We start from the raw sequence: 15357 nt of genomic DNA, 5'->3' as shown, positions 1-15357 counted from the left end.
TTAGAGAAGTTGTCGGTTTCCTAGAATACTTCAAACTTAATATAAAGCATAAGAGAAAGGATTGGTCACTTGACCAAATCATAATCCGGGTGAAGATAGAGGAGAAAAATAAGTCAAAGGACAAGGTGGAAGAGGCCAAGGAATTCAAGTCCAATGGTAACCTTGTTGAGTCCGGCAAGAACGAGAAATTCAAGAAGAACCTTCATGTTAAGAAGAAAAACAAATTCAAGAAGAAGAAAAGGAACTGCTTCGTTTGTGGCAAACTTGGTCACATTAAGCGTGATTGTTGACGACTCAAGAAGAAAGGCTACAACAAAGCCAAGGTGAATCTCATGGAAACCGAAACCTTTACGGCGATTGTGACTGAAATCAACTTAGTGCGTCATTGACACGGGTGCAACTAAGCACATATGTGGGGACCATAATTCTTTTTACAACTATTCAATCGTTGATTCTGGTGACATGGTCTACATGGGTAATTCCCAGACTTCACATGTTATTGGTAAGTGCCAAGTAATTATGAAGTTAACATCAGGAAAGACACTTGTGGTCAAAGACATGCTGCATGTGATGGAGATTCATCAGAATTTGGTGTTGGAATCACTCCTCAACAAAGCAAGACTAATATTGTCAATATAGGCTGATAAAGTTATTGTATTGAAAAATTATGTGTATGTGGGGAAGGGGTATTTGTCAAATGGGCTTTTGTACTTGGCATTTCTGAAATTATGAATAAAAAGCCTAATCCCAAACCGATGATGGGCAAATGTCTAGTTTGTTTGGACACTAAGTTCACTAAGAAGCCTCACAAGTTGGTAGAAAGGCAAAGTGATCTTATAGACTTGGTGTACAGTGACTTAGGTAACTTTAGTCACATGAGTCAAGGAGGTAAGAGATATTTCATTGCCTTTTATAGATGGTTTTACTAGATATACCAAGATATAGCTTCTAAGAACTAAGGATGATATTGAATGTGTTTTATGTCTTATAGTTGAAACTCAGTTGGGTAAGAAGATTAGAGGTTGTGGGCTGATAAATGGACAGAGTATGGTACTCAAAGTCTATCAAGTTTTGTGAAGAAAATGAGATTGGGCATGAGGTTACAGCCCATCACCAACCCAAGTCAAAAGGAGTTGCAAAAAAGAAGAATAAACTTTGAAAGAAATAATGAATTCCATGTTGATTAGTTCAAGTTTACCCTTAAACATGTGGGGGAAGCCATTATATAGGTAATGTAGTCCGAGGTTTGAAAAATCAAACTAGGAGCCAATCAACCAGGATCTGATCTGAATATGTGAATCAGTTAGGTCAAAATAGTTTTTTTGGTCAAATTAGGGTTAGAGTTTGGGTAGGGTTAGGGTTTGATATGTGGGTTATGTCAAGTTGGTGCAGGGGAGTCTATCAGTGAAGGTCCTGAGATGTTTTGATGTAGGGAGGGATGTAAACTTGAATGGGCTGCAAGTTAGGTTTATGGTTTTTGGGTTTTTGAGTAATGGAAATTGAAGGAATCTAGGGTTTAGAGTGGAAGGATGGAGCTAGGGTTTGGATTGAGTGTTAATGGGGCAGAGATGGAAATTTAATCCTAATTTGATGTGGTTTTGATGGTTGGATTGGTCTGTGCAGGTTAGAGGTTATGGGAGAATTAAGAAACAAAAGGGGAGAAAGCTAGGGTTGGGGCTGTAGAGGATTAAGAGAAGAAGTATGGGGATGGGGATGCTTCAAACTTATTGTTGTTGCAGGGAATCCTTGGCAGCAACTTTTTTGAATGTAAAAGTTGAATAAAAATTTAATCTTGGAACTAGAACTTGAAGGAGATCTTCAAAAGAACCACCCGGGCTTCACACCACAAGGTGTCGATTGGATCAAACACCCATCCCACCAGCCTTGATCAGACACAAGACAAAAATCTTCAATGAAGAAGAAGAGCAGCAAAAGCTTTTTGTTGATATCAAAATTCGTGTTCAATACTTGCCCCCGTTACAACCTTATATAAAAGACTCAAAAATAAACTCCTACACTAAAAAGGAAAGGCCTAACACAATCCTTAACCTAATAAGTAACTTAAACTGACTAGGAAACTGAAATAGACTCAAAACAGAGTTCTCATCCAGCCCCACTAGACACTTAAAAGAAAACTACTAAAATCACTTAAATTGAACCATTAGTTGAATCGGTTCAATTTATGAACAAAAACACTAAAATAAATCTAAGTATGGAACTAAAACAACTAATCCCGTATGCAACCCTATTACCCATACTTTAGGTCCATAAAAGTGACCTATTACATAGAAAACCCATGGGATCAAAGGCCCAACATGTATATAACCCAACCCTAGACTAATTCCTAAGCTAACAAGCTCTATTTGATGATGAATCTGCATCAATAGGCTTGTTACAACCTAAATAGAATCCTTCATAAGAAGATTGACCTTCTTCCCTTTGAATTGTGGTATGGGAGGAACCTACCCTAAAATATAACCTAAGAAAAGGAAATTAGGACCCAAGACATGTTATTGTGTGTTCATTGGGTATGCACAACATAGTGCAACTATAGGTTCTTGGTGATTGTTAATGCAAACACTACGAAACACGAAGAAACAAAACAGAGCAAAGATGACACAAATATTAACGTGGTTCACACCAATATGATGTGCTACGTCCACGGGCGAAACTGAAGATGATTCACTATGTAATGGAAGAAAAGCATAGTGGAGATCTCTCAAAAACACCCAAACGATGCACAACAAGAACTCTTGATGCAGATCCTAGCCACCTCGAATTGAAAAAGCCACCCTAAGCCTAGGGTTTCAGTAGAGGCCTTAGTTTAGTTTAGTTTATTTCTATACTTAGTTTTTATTTTGTGTTTTTAATTGAACCGGTTTAAATTGATTGTATCCAATTGGTTTAATTTAAGTGAAGTGATCCTATTGGCTAAGAAGTTCTTATATCCTATTGGCTAGTAGGGAATCTTCTTTTATTCTAAGTAGTTTAAGTTGTTCTTAAGTCATTAGGGGTAGATAAGTCTTTTCTTTTAAGTTTTTAAGTTATTTTTAAATTGGTCCACCTCTCCACGATTTAAGTGAGAGATTTGATTTGTAATAGATTTAGGAATAGGCCTTTGGCCTCTTATTTAATAAGAAACCGTGGGAGAGGCTCCCCCACCAAGTTATGTTTAAAAAAATCGTCCCTTTGCTGCTGCTGGTTTTCTTCTCAAAGATTTGCCTTGTGAGTAATATCTAGGTGAGGGCTGGTGGACTCCAGCGACTCCTTGCATCTTGTAGATCGGGAGGTCCTTCTTCTTCTTCAATCAAGTTTCTCCAAGCTGCCATTGAAGAACCTGCGATTCAGTAAGTTATTTTACTGTTTTAGTATTCCCCCTCCTCCTTCTAACCTTCCAACCTAACCCTAATCGATCCCCCTTACACCTTAATTGTTTTAAACCCTAATTATCCTGTCCAGCCCCTTTCCACCATCAGATCTGTCCCACTTTTGCACCATAGTTCCAGCAGGCCATCTCCTTCACTCGATCCCCATTCTGTCCCCATTCCAATAGCTAAACCTTAATTTTCCTCACCATCATTGAAACCCAAAACCCTAAACCCTGCCCTGACCTAACCAGCCTACAGAATTTAACCATATTACACTCGAACCTTCCCCATACTGCCCTTATCACTCAGCCAGAACCCCTGTCCAGAATTCCCACTCCCAACCCTAAATTGATCTCTTTTCCTAAAACCTAAAACCCGAAACCCTAACCCTAGAATTTCAAAATTTTAATTTTCTGTTTGAACCTATTTAAAACCTATATCATTAGCTTCCTTTTGACCTGCACATCATTACTAAATAAAACCCTAGCTCAAACTCCTAGTCCTAACCCTAATTCTGCCTTAATTAGCCTAAGCTGTCCCAATCGGTCAGCCTTTGTGTGTGACCCTATTACCCTGGTTCCTAGTGGGATTATTCCTACCTAGGACTACATCAACTCTCCCCCAAAAAACCCTAACTTGAAAATCCCAAAATCCCACTTGTTTCAAATGCTTACACAATAAGCCCTTGCTACCATCCTGGACCTTAGAAAAATACCATGGGTCGCCACCAAAAATGTTGGAGCAAGGCAAACTTCGAAACGGGTACAAGAATTCGTGACACATAACAGTGATTAAGACCATAGAGCAACTTTTATTATGCCAACACTATCATTCAGTCGAGGGATGTTGAATTCTTTGAGAATATATTTCCTATGAGGAAGGACCTATCTAATGTGGATAAATCTAGCTCTAATGATAAAGACTTGTCTTATATAATAGTCAACCTAGTGTTGAAGAGGTATTAAAGATAAGGAAGAGACAAAGGAAAGCTACCAACTCGGGTGATGATATGTTTGTTCATTTTGTTGACAAAGACCCTCTTACATATCTAGAGGCGATAACTTCTCCATGTGTTGTTTTTTGGAAGGAGGCTATTAAAAGTGAGTGAAACTTTATAATAGCCAATCATGCATGGGAGTTGGTTGACCTACCCCGACTTCCAAGGTGTTAGATACCAAGTCAATTTTTAAGAAGAAATTGAAACCCTATGGGTCTTATGACAAGTTCAAGGCAAGGTTGAAACCCTAATCAAGGGTATAATTCTTGAGATTGTTGAATCAACAAAGAAACTCTTAATGTCAAGTTTTGATACAAAAGACATGGGAGAAGTTGATGTGATTCTAGGAATCAATGTAATGTCAAATTTTGATAGGACATGGGAGAAGTTGCTGTGATTCTAATCCTCTTTGTTTCACAACTCCTTTCTTAGTAAGGAACCTAACAGAGAAGAGGGATTCCTATATACACAGAGGTTAGAGCATTTGAGGATTGTCACCTTGGATCTTTGGAAGTGAAATAGAGACCTGCGGAGAAGTTTGGAACCACCTAGCATGAACCGAGACAGATTCTGAGTAGGGATGTAAATGAATAGCCGAAATCCGTTTCCGTATCCGTGTCTGTATCCATTTAGCACTATCTGAATCTGTCCGAAAGCTAAACGGATACGGATATGGATAGGCTATAGCTATCCGAAAAGCTATAATTACATGTAAACGGATAAAATATCCGATCTGTATCTGTGTCCGTATCCGATTGGCACTATCTGAATCCGTCCGAAAGCTAATCAGATGCGGATGCGGGTATAGCACTATCCAATCCGTTTACATCCCTAATTCTGAGTTTACAGGCAGTTTGCTAGGTCAAGTGGTAGAGATCTTTCTCTCACCAACCAAGGGCTTTTAGGTCATGAAACTAGTACCTTTCATGTTGCTCTACAGTACTAAAAGTTCAAAGCTTACATGGTGTGGGTGCAGCAGCTCCAACATGGCAGAATGGTTCTACCATCTGGTTCTGGTTGCAGGATCTGGTTTCACACAAACCAGTCTTTTAGGGCAGAAGGATGGGACCGTCCAGGTTGCCCCAAGGCCTATTCTAGTGGCTTCAATTTCAAATTCAACAGCCATCTATACTTCTAGTAGTAGCTCCAATAAGTGGTACCTCTTCTACTGCTCACCGGGGGCCATTCCTTTGTTATCCCTCACCACCACTTCTTCAGGGGGTGCATGAAGCGGTGGCCCTTACCATCCCTTTAACTTTCCCACTTAATTATTTTAATGTTAACAATTTAAAGGAGACGAGGGAATCAGATGTAGGGAGAGAAAAAAGGTTGGAATCTGAAATAGGAATAGAGATGGGAGGTGAGGGAACAGAGAAGAATTGGAAACTGCTTATATATAGTCAGAAGCAGAAGAGGGCATGCCAAAAGTCCTCTTCAGATCCCCGTCCTCGGAGTACAGGTAATATTCCATCTGCTTCCTCATCTGCCCCGGCCTATCATCTCACTTAAATCTTCCTATTACTGTTAGGAAAGGGAAAAGGTCATGTACTAACCATGCCATTGTCAAGTTTGTCTCTTTGATTCCTTTTCTCCAACAGGTCTGGCCTATTCTGTAGCCTTGTCGCCCATTCCAATTCCCAAGAATATCTCAAAGGCCTTGGCTAATCCAAAGTGAAAAAAGCTATGTGCGAGGAAATGGAGGCATTAGAAAGTAATGGTACTTGGGAGTTGGTTGATCTTCCAAAGGGTCGAAATTCAATGGAATGCAGATGGGTATTCATAGTAAAATATAAGCAAGGTTCTAAATCTCGATGTTTCTCAACTGAAACCGAGATTTCCCAGATTTCGACTGAAACCTGGTATTTTTCTGGGCCAAACTCAAAATATCATGTGCTGGTTGAAACTGGTTGAAACTACTGAATCTGGTCAAAACTCGGTATTTTTCTGTCTAAACTGGGCTGGTCAAAACCTGGTATTTTTGGTTGAAACTGCTCAAAACTATCAAAATATGGTCAATCCAGTATCTACCTTAAGTTTCATCTCGTTTTATGTCAAAACCGAGATATCTTAGTCGAAACTGCAAGGGTCGACCGAGATTTAGTTCCATGAGTATAAGTCAGATGGCTCTATTGAGAAATATACAGCTAGATTGGTAGCAAAGGCTTATGATCAGGAATATGGAGTTGATTACCAAAAAACCTTTGCCTCTAGATGAAAAACCCAGACCGCGACGAACCCTACCCAAACCTGGCTTCTGGTCCAATAGTGGTTGGTAGGGGATCTCTTTTTATGATTGGGTTTAGATAGTAAGGAGTTCCTGTTGTGGTAGTAGTTTCCTAGTTTGCTTCAGTTTCTATTTTCAAATTAAGTAGGAGATTAGGAGTTTTTTTCAAATTAAAATTTTTAATTGGTTGCTCACGTTGTTAGTGTTGTGTGCAGTTCCTTCTCCTCCCCTTCTTCTTCCTGGTTTGTTTCAGACTCTCTCCTCCCCTTAGTTCCTTTCCTAGTTCCCCTTCCTGCTCTATCGTATCTCTTTTTTTTTTTCTTTTCTTCTGTTTCTCCTCCTTCCCTTTTATTTTCTATTACTGTACTGTTACTCTGTTCTGGTGATAGGTGCAGCCCATAAATGGTTGATTCAATTTCTCTCCTTCCTCTTCCTTCTCAGACTTTGGGCATGGGTCTCTATATCCTAGGTGACCCTAGTCCGATGTTCTTTGCTCCTGAAACTCTTCCATCCTAGAGATACTTAATAGGAAACTCTGCTGTGATCTGCCATTGCTGCTATCACCAAATTCAGGAATTTATTTTAATTTAATACTTGCTTGTTGGGGGGTTTTTATGGTTTGGATTCAATAGGGTTGAGGGTTGGACATCTATTCCTAATATCCTAGTTTGATTGGACCTTATATGAGACAGGTCTCCCAACCTGAAGGGAACTCTCCTCTACTGGTTTTCTCGATTAGGAGGTTGAAAAAGGGGGGGCAAACTTTTGTTATTTGCAACTAGGTCCTTATCATGGTTATTTACAAAAGCTCCTTTAGTTTTTTCTTACAGTTGATTTTAATTTTTGTTAGTCCTTTTTCTGAAATTCTAGAAAAGCCCATCTCTTCAAGGTTTATTACCAATTAGTCCCAATTCCTATTTCCTTACCAAGAGGGATCCAGAACTTCTATTAATTTACAGAATTGGCACTCCTCTATAATTGGATTTTTATTGCTTTGGTGGGTCCATAGCAACCTAGAGCTAGGGTTTTGGAACCTGGGGTTACATCAGGAAATCTGGAAGAGGTGTATATGCACATAGTTTGAGATCTCGCTTAAAACTCGGTTTTTCATTTATCGAGTTGAGACTCGAGATGTGAGGCGAAATACAAAAGTGCACGAACTTGGTCCAGATCTCGGTTCGAGATTTCGGTTCAACCGAGATTTGGACCGAACCATTGTTTAAAAGGGGCAGATCTTGACCGAGACAGTCTGAGATCTCGCTAGAAACTCGATTGTCTCGGTGAACTCGATGGGGAAAGGGGCTGGTGAGCTGATTTTTTAGCTTTTGCCACATTGTTTCAACGGAAAACTTGCGTCAGACATCAATTAGCATCCAACTTGCATCAAACTTGCAAGATTTGTTACAAATCATTTCAAATTTGATTTGGGAATCCTATGTGGCACAATCTGAGCCTTATTGGCTTCGTAAACATGGCTTGGAAGGATAGAGGTATATCATATATGTTAAGATTTATGTAAAATACCCTACTTTACATTTCTAATGCTTATGTAAGTTCTTTTACATTAATTGAATGCTTTGATTGCTTTCTATTACTAAATTATATGCAGAGTAGGGTATTTTAGTATGTCATCGCCATAGTTGTGAAGGCGTCGCCTTGGCGTCCAAGCGGGAATCCATGCGATAAACGATGGTACGCTTTATGAGAGTCACGAAAGGCAGGAGCCTTGACCAACTAGGCGTCGCCAAGGCGGTTAAAGCGACGCCTTGGTGCGCCATGTGGTCAAGTCGACCGCCTCTCTTGTGTGGTTTTTTTTTTTTTTTTTTCATGCATTATTCCTTTATTCTGTTTCTTTATTTTTTATTTGTTGATGTACAAGTATTTCGTGTAATGCTGCTACATGGGATCATACAAAACTGAAATCCCTAAAAGCTAAAAACCAAAAACTTCTCAAAAAGTAAAAAACCCTTTACCAATTTTTCTCTTTGCGAAGTCTAAGACTCTGCGACTCTTAGCAAACGAAGGCGGCAAATCTTTTTCCTAGTTCCTCTTTTCCGGCACTGCTATTCTGGCAACTAGACTCAGACAAAGTCACGAAGGCCACAAAGCTTCCTCCTAGTTCCTATCTTTCCGTCTCCGGCAAGGTAAGTAGTTAGTAGCCCCTACTCCATAGTCGTCTTCTTCTTCTACTCTGTTTTTTTTTTCTTATTTTTGGTATCGCCTGCTGCTGCTTCTCTTTTTCCTTTTTTGCTTGGATAGCTGCTCTGCTTCTTCTGCTTCTTCTTCTCTTTAACGCACTAACCTGCTGCTGCTTGTCTGGTTTTTTTGTCTTTTCTGCTTGAATGCTTGGTTAAGTGCTCTTCTTCTTCTGTGTAGTTTGTAACGCATGCTGCTGCTGCTTCTCTGTTTTTTTTGCTTGCATGCTTGATTTACTGCTGCCTGCTTCTTCTCTGTTTTTTTTTTAATTGCTGCTTCTTCTCTGTAACACACTAAACTGCTGCTTCTTCTCTGTTTTTTTTTTTTTTTTTTTTTTTGTAAACTTCTTCTTCTTCTTCTTCTTCTTCTTTGCCTGCTGTTTCTTCTGTGTTTTATTTGTAATGGAATAATGGTGAATCAGTGAATGAATCACTGAATTATGATCACTAATGGGATTATACATCTACATCTGTAATCTTTTTTTTATTTTTTTGGGTAATGAAATTCTTTATAGTTTATTAGTTTATGTACATTATGATGTCTGATTATTCTGAATTTTTATGTATCATGGATTTTTCATTTTGACGACTTGAGGTGGCTTAAATTTAATTTTTAATGATATAAGGTATGATACTATGATGCATCATGCCATCATGTATTGAGTGTTTTGGGGGGGGGGGCGGGGAACTAACACTAGACCGCCTTTACCGCTTAAGCTCTGCTTAGGCGGCCACTTTACCGCCTAAGCGCTTAGACAGGCCTCCACCGCCTTGGACTGCCATGCCGCCGTGACAACTATGGTCATCACCTACCAACCTAGGGTCCGAAGTGAAACTCCTATTTGGACTTTTCTTTGCAAAATCTGATAGTGCCATTGTATTTAAATGGCTTAAAATAGGCTGAGTACCAAGTTTCAGGCCCAAACTAAGTCTAAAACCCACTGAAACCAGCCTTTGAGTTCAAAAACAAAATACACCAACTCGCCGAGATCTCAGCCCAACTCGGATTTTTGGCTGGGGGAAACCGAGTTCTTGAAACTTGTATATGCAAACACCCCCAGGATTCAAGTCTCCCACAACAAGAGGTAAGGTGTGCCGCCTAAAAAGGGCTTTTGTGGCCTCAAACAATCACCAATAGCTTGGTTTGATCGCTTTAGACAAACTATGGTAAAAAATGAATGCATTCAGCCAAGTTGATAATACCATGTTCACCAAGAGAACGAACGACAAGCTTACAACTCTCATTGTGTATGTTAATGATATGGTGGTGATTGGTGATGATGATGAAGTGAGAAAGTTAAAGTATCTAGGTAAACAGTTCGAGATTAAGGAAGTATGTCCATATCTTTTAAGTGAAACGGGGATGTTGGGTTGTAAGCCCTATAGACTCACCCATTGACCAAAATCATAAATTGGGTGAGGAAAGTGGACATCTAATTGGTCATGCAGGGAGATAACAAAGACTGGTTGGGAAGTTGATCTATCTCACCCTCAGTTGTCTAGATATTTCATATGCTGCAAGTGTGATCAGTTCCAGATCTAGTGCTGAGGCAGAGTAGAGCTTTTTGTGAGCTTTTGTGGCTGAAGAAGTTGATCCATGAATTGGGTCTTGAGACTGACAAACCTATGACTCTACTGTGACAACAAATCAGCTATCAATATAGCTCACAATCCAGTTCAGATGACCATACTAAACATATTGAAGTGGACTGTCACCAACGAAAAAATTCTATCTGGATTTTTATACACACCTTTTATGAGAATAGGTTCCCTACGTGTCTGATATGTTAGACAAGCTGAGCATGTATGATATCTATGCTCCAGCTTGAGGAGTGTTGGAATAACTTCTGCTAGTATTCTGGTCACGTACATGTAAAATGTGTATGTGGGGTAAATATCATATTTTATAAGGGCATATTTGTAATTTTATTGCTTTCTAATATAAGTAATAGCATATGGAGTGGGAGTCAATGACTTCAACACTCTTCTTTTCTTCGTATTCTTTTTCTCCAATCCTTCTTGGTTCTCTTCTTCCCTTTCCTTAACTTCTGCTGTGTATGTAATCACAACAGTTTTTGCACAAGTCCCTGAAGTCATGTTTTTTAAGCCTATTGAGTCCAATTCCTAGGCATGCAAGAGATTTTGACTGTTTCCATATCATACAACATCAAGCAGCGCATGAACAGCTGCTAATGAGAATTATCATGACGTTTTTCACTTGTGAGGAAGTGTAATTGCACCAAATTTTGTTGTGCTTTGAGGGAACTAGATTCCTTTTGGAATTTTCTCACTTCTGTTTGTTATTCAGGATGCTGTTAGCCGAAAAATCAGCTTGGATACCCTCGTGGATTTTGCACTGCTACAAGGGTCACAATGGATATTCATAACCCCACATGATATCAGGTAAATATATATATATGCATTTACATGTTTGGCTTGCACTTGGATTATGTTGATCATTTGTCTTGCACCTTTTCAATGGCTTTCTTGGAACTAGTCATTTGCTTCCTGTAGTGGTGTACTTCCGTGTCTTGGTTGGGTTTGGTTTGATGAAACTTTGTAGCTAAAGATTTTAATTGCTACTCATAAAACCACTAGCCCAAGAAACTCACCCAATCCTTATTTGACCTGTATGTCACGGCCCGCCCAACAAAGGCCCACGGGCCTAACTTGCAAGCCCATGGACTTGGACATTGGGCTAAGACCAAGTCCATGGCCTAGAACTCTCTACACTAGAAGGGAGTCTAGATATATTCTAGAACCTCTAGACGCAAGAATGGTCAAAGAAGTTTCTAGAGAAGCTTCTAGAAAAAAACCTTGTAAATAGCTAAGGAAGGAGGAGACTTCTAGAGTTCTCCAAGTAGCTAGAATCCTCCACAAAGGAGGTGGGAAGGTTCTAGTCTCTTAGGCTAGAAAGTTCTCCACCATTGGATGGAGGACACTTGTAAATATCTTAGGCATTCTTTGGGTTCTTAGTTGCCTATAAATAGAGGTGGTCTCATTTGGCCAAGACACCAACCGACCAACCAACCAACCAACCAACCAATCAACCACCCAACCAATCAAGCAAGCAAGCTATCAAGTCTTGTACTAAAAGCTTTCAAGCAATTCAAGTGCATTCTTTCAAAGTCTCTCTAGTGTTCTCTAAGTTCTCTTCCCAAGTCCCTTGCTAGAGTTGGTGAAAGGCTGACTTAGTGCTAGAGTGAGTGCTAAGTGCCGGCGCGGTTGCTTAGTAAGGTCTAAGGCCGTGACATGTAGCTGTTTAACCCAACTCGAGCATTAGTTCAGATGCAGCTTGACCATCTCAACCTCCCCTCCCCCCCTCCCAATAAAAAAAGAGAAGAAAAAAAATTAGTAAGAGGCTGAAGTTTAGGACCGACTCCGGTCCACCCCTCTCCTGATCTTGCAAAAGCTGATACGCACCTTTTTATGACCCCACCATTTTTTTTTATAAATTGAAACCTGATGCTTGAAAACCATATATTTAATCCCTCCTGTTTTTTCTTTGTTTTCATTATTTCTGGGGAATGAAATTATGATTCCCTTTTGACATGTGTCAGAATAGATGTCATATGAATTGGTACAAATAATCTTCTAATATCATAAGTAGCAGTCATGGAATTTCGACACATGTTTTATTTATTTTTCAGTAATCAGTTCTTAAAATGAGTAATTTATTATGACAGTGCCAAATTAGATTTAATTTTTAAGAGAAACTAATAATTAATAGAAATGATAAAACTTTAGTGGGTTCTGATTTAGAGATTAATGTTTAGTTTCGAAGAGTTCTATTGAAATGAATCTCTTTGATCCAAAAGTATAAGACCCAAAAGTTTTTTTGGGTGAATAATAAATTCATTACCAAAGAGGAAAAGGAAAAACAGCAACCCTCAAATGGGAGGGAGAAAAATAAAAACCACAGCCAAAGACTCAAACAGGGGAGCCCGAGGCTTGAAGAGAGATAGAGGGAAGGCCCTAGGAGACAACAATGAGCTTGTTCATTGGTTGTCATTACAAATTGAGGGAGCAACCGAACTAAGTTTGGTTTTGATTTCAAAAGAGATGGAATCCCAAATCTGATTGAGAGTTCTAGATTTGGTGGTCCATTTCCGTAAATTTCGGTCCATCCAAATATGATTGATGACAACACAAAAAGCCAGCTTTCCAACCACATCACAGAGGGAAGAACCACCAAAAGTCATATCAACCCAAAGCCATTCTCTGTCAAAAGGAAGAATCCGAAGATTTCTTGGTCAGCATTTAGCAAGGATGCCTTTCCAGATGGAACAGGAGAAAGGGCAAGCAAAGAACAGGTGATTGGAATCCTCGATCCCAATCCAAAATTGTTCGAGGATATGAACTATTTTATTTTCTAGATCAGAAAATATGGACTAATCCTAGCTGTTCGAGGATAAGGGTAAAACAATAATTTCACAGGTCAAAACAGAAAACAGAAAGTAGGATTATGATCAACAATCGATTATTGAATCAGAATTCATGCAAAAAAATGTCTTGCATATGAACTCCTAATCGAAATAGGACTCTTATCAATTAAAGATTAGAATCTGAAATTGATTACCGATTATGATAGAAAAAAATTTCAATGGAAAGAATCAGTAAAAAGAATTGAAATCAGATCAGTACGTCATTGTCAATTCAACAATTTAATAGTGAGTGAAATGTAGAAGAATCGCTGGCAGCAAAGAGACAGAATCGCAGGAAATCAAAAACAATACTTGATTAATGGAGGAAGGCTGATGAAAGAATAAGAACAAAAAGAAATTAAACATCCAGGCCTCACACCACAAGGTGGTTCAACTGGATCACACACCAATTTAAACCTTGATCACACACAAGGGGTTCATTGATCAAACACAAGGGTTTCTTTAATGGAGAAGACAACAGCAAGAACCTCTTCATTGATCAAAATTTATGTACAATGCTGGCACCTTTACAAATTTATATAGAAGACTCGAAAACTGACTCCTATACTAAGAAGGAAAGGACTTATAAATGGTTGAAAGAAGTTATCAAAACCAAAATAAAATAGTTGAGTGCCTGAGTCAAGCATACTTATAAATGGGATGAAATGGCTTGATGATAATGTGCTGGTGAAGTCCGTGGTAGTTGGTAATGGGAATAGATTGACCAGATTAAGCTCCTTTTAAAGATTCTGAATAAACCTGAGCCTGGGCCGTGCCAATACAAGGTAGAATCAAAATACATGCTCTTATGGCCTAATCATTTAAAGCATTAAATGCCCCAAGTAGACCGCTCTTGAGCTGCTATTATATTGGGACCATATTGTATAGCAATTTTCTCCGAGCTGAGGCAAGTATATGAAATGGTATTTGATTATACTCCATGTGCGGAGCTCATTACCATTTCTGCGAGTAGGGGTGGCAATGCCTGGCCCAAATTTGACCATATGTTGAATGGTCTGGAGGCTTGCCCAAGCCTGTGACACTTTTTAATCTGTTTTAGCTGCCAATAGTGTGAGAATTCAGGAGGATTAGAGTGGTAATGAGCATGGCGATTGCACAGCATGGGTGTGTTTAGACAGGCTTGGGCTGCAATTGAAGGGGTACACTAGCCAGTCATCATGCCCAAGATCCGTGCCGGAACATTCAATTTTCTGGCTAGTGGGGCAAGCCTAGGTTACCTAACAGCAGCACTTGGATTTGAATATTGTGTAATTAAGAGGTAATTGCATTTAAACTTGAATATGGATATTTAGTCCTAATTCGTTTTATATTTTTTTGTATGGAATACAGCATGGTGAAAGCAGGGCCGAGGGTAAAGAAGCAGCAGATGGCAGCTCCTCGTTCTTGATTTAAGCAGATCAGAACTTGTGAATTCTTTTTTTGTCTGCCTATTGTCTATCGCATTTAATTTTGAGTAGCTAGATTTTCTACTATCCTATGTATCTATGCCCTTCTTTGGCTGGGTCTTTTGCTGTTATGCTTATGACCATGTATAGGGACCTTCATTGGATGACTGTTTTGGAATGCTGATACACGGGAATTGTCATTCTGTTAACCAGCCCAATATATTTTTTTTAAAGCTCCAGGGAGATTTTTGTAGAATCACTTGAACCCTGTGTTAGTAAACAATTCTAATGGAATGAATCAATCATCGCTTAGCTATTTCTTCATGATGTTTCTCTTCAAATGAAATTCTCAGTTTGAGAATAATTTGAATCTTGGTTAAGGTTCAATCGGTGGATAATGGCCTTATTGAAGATGTCTTTGATCATACAATTACTACTCAGAACACCATATATATAGGCCTTCAATATAATATGGTATAACAAATTGATACTGGAAAGACTAAAAATATGATAAAACAATAGATAAATGCGATCAATTGACAGGTAATCTATTGATGAGGCAGCAAAATACCAATGAGAGTTTTAATAATTGAATAAAGCTCTAATACTAATGTGGCATCAGAAACTAATTGTTTTATCCCATTGGAGTTTGGAACACATATAATGGATGTGTCCCCCACCCCCCCCCCCCCCTCCCTTTCCTCTGTCCCCCAAATAAGAATGAAAAATAAAATTATTGTAAA

The 15357-nt window shown here is 39.0% G+C and overlaps 1 protein-coding gene across 3 annotated transcripts in view; it reads left to right on the top strand.

Annotated features, from left to right (window-relative positions):
- Window positions 1-14870, top strand: part of LOC122663433 (structural maintenance of chromosomes protein 6B-like) — a 123150-nt gene extending 108280 nt beyond the window's left edge. For all 3 annotated transcript variants that reach the window (XM_043859149.1, XM_043859155.1, XM_043859156.1), the window contains 2 exons: window positions 11093-11187; window positions 14559-14870. In XM_043859149.1, coding sequence (XP_043715084.1) covers window positions 11093-11187; window positions 14559-14616 — 153 coding nt within the window. In that variant the 3' untranslated portion in view covers window positions 14617-14870. The remainder of the gene's footprint in view (window positions 1-11092; window positions 11188-14558) is intronic.
- The last annotated feature ends 487 nt before the right edge of the window (window positions 14871-15357 follow it).

Source organism: Telopea speciosissima, chromosome 1 (assembly GCF_018873765.1).
Source record: "Telopea speciosissima isolate NSW1024214 ecotype Mountain lineage chromosome 1, Tspe_v1, whole genome shotgun sequence".
In the NCBI taxonomy this organism is placed as follows: domain Eukaryota; kingdom Viridiplantae; phylum Streptophyta; class Magnoliopsida; order Proteales; family Proteaceae; genus Telopea; species Telopea speciosissima.
The sequence above is the reverse complement of the archived record's forward strand: the minus strand, read 5'-3'. Positions and strand labels throughout refer to the sequence as shown.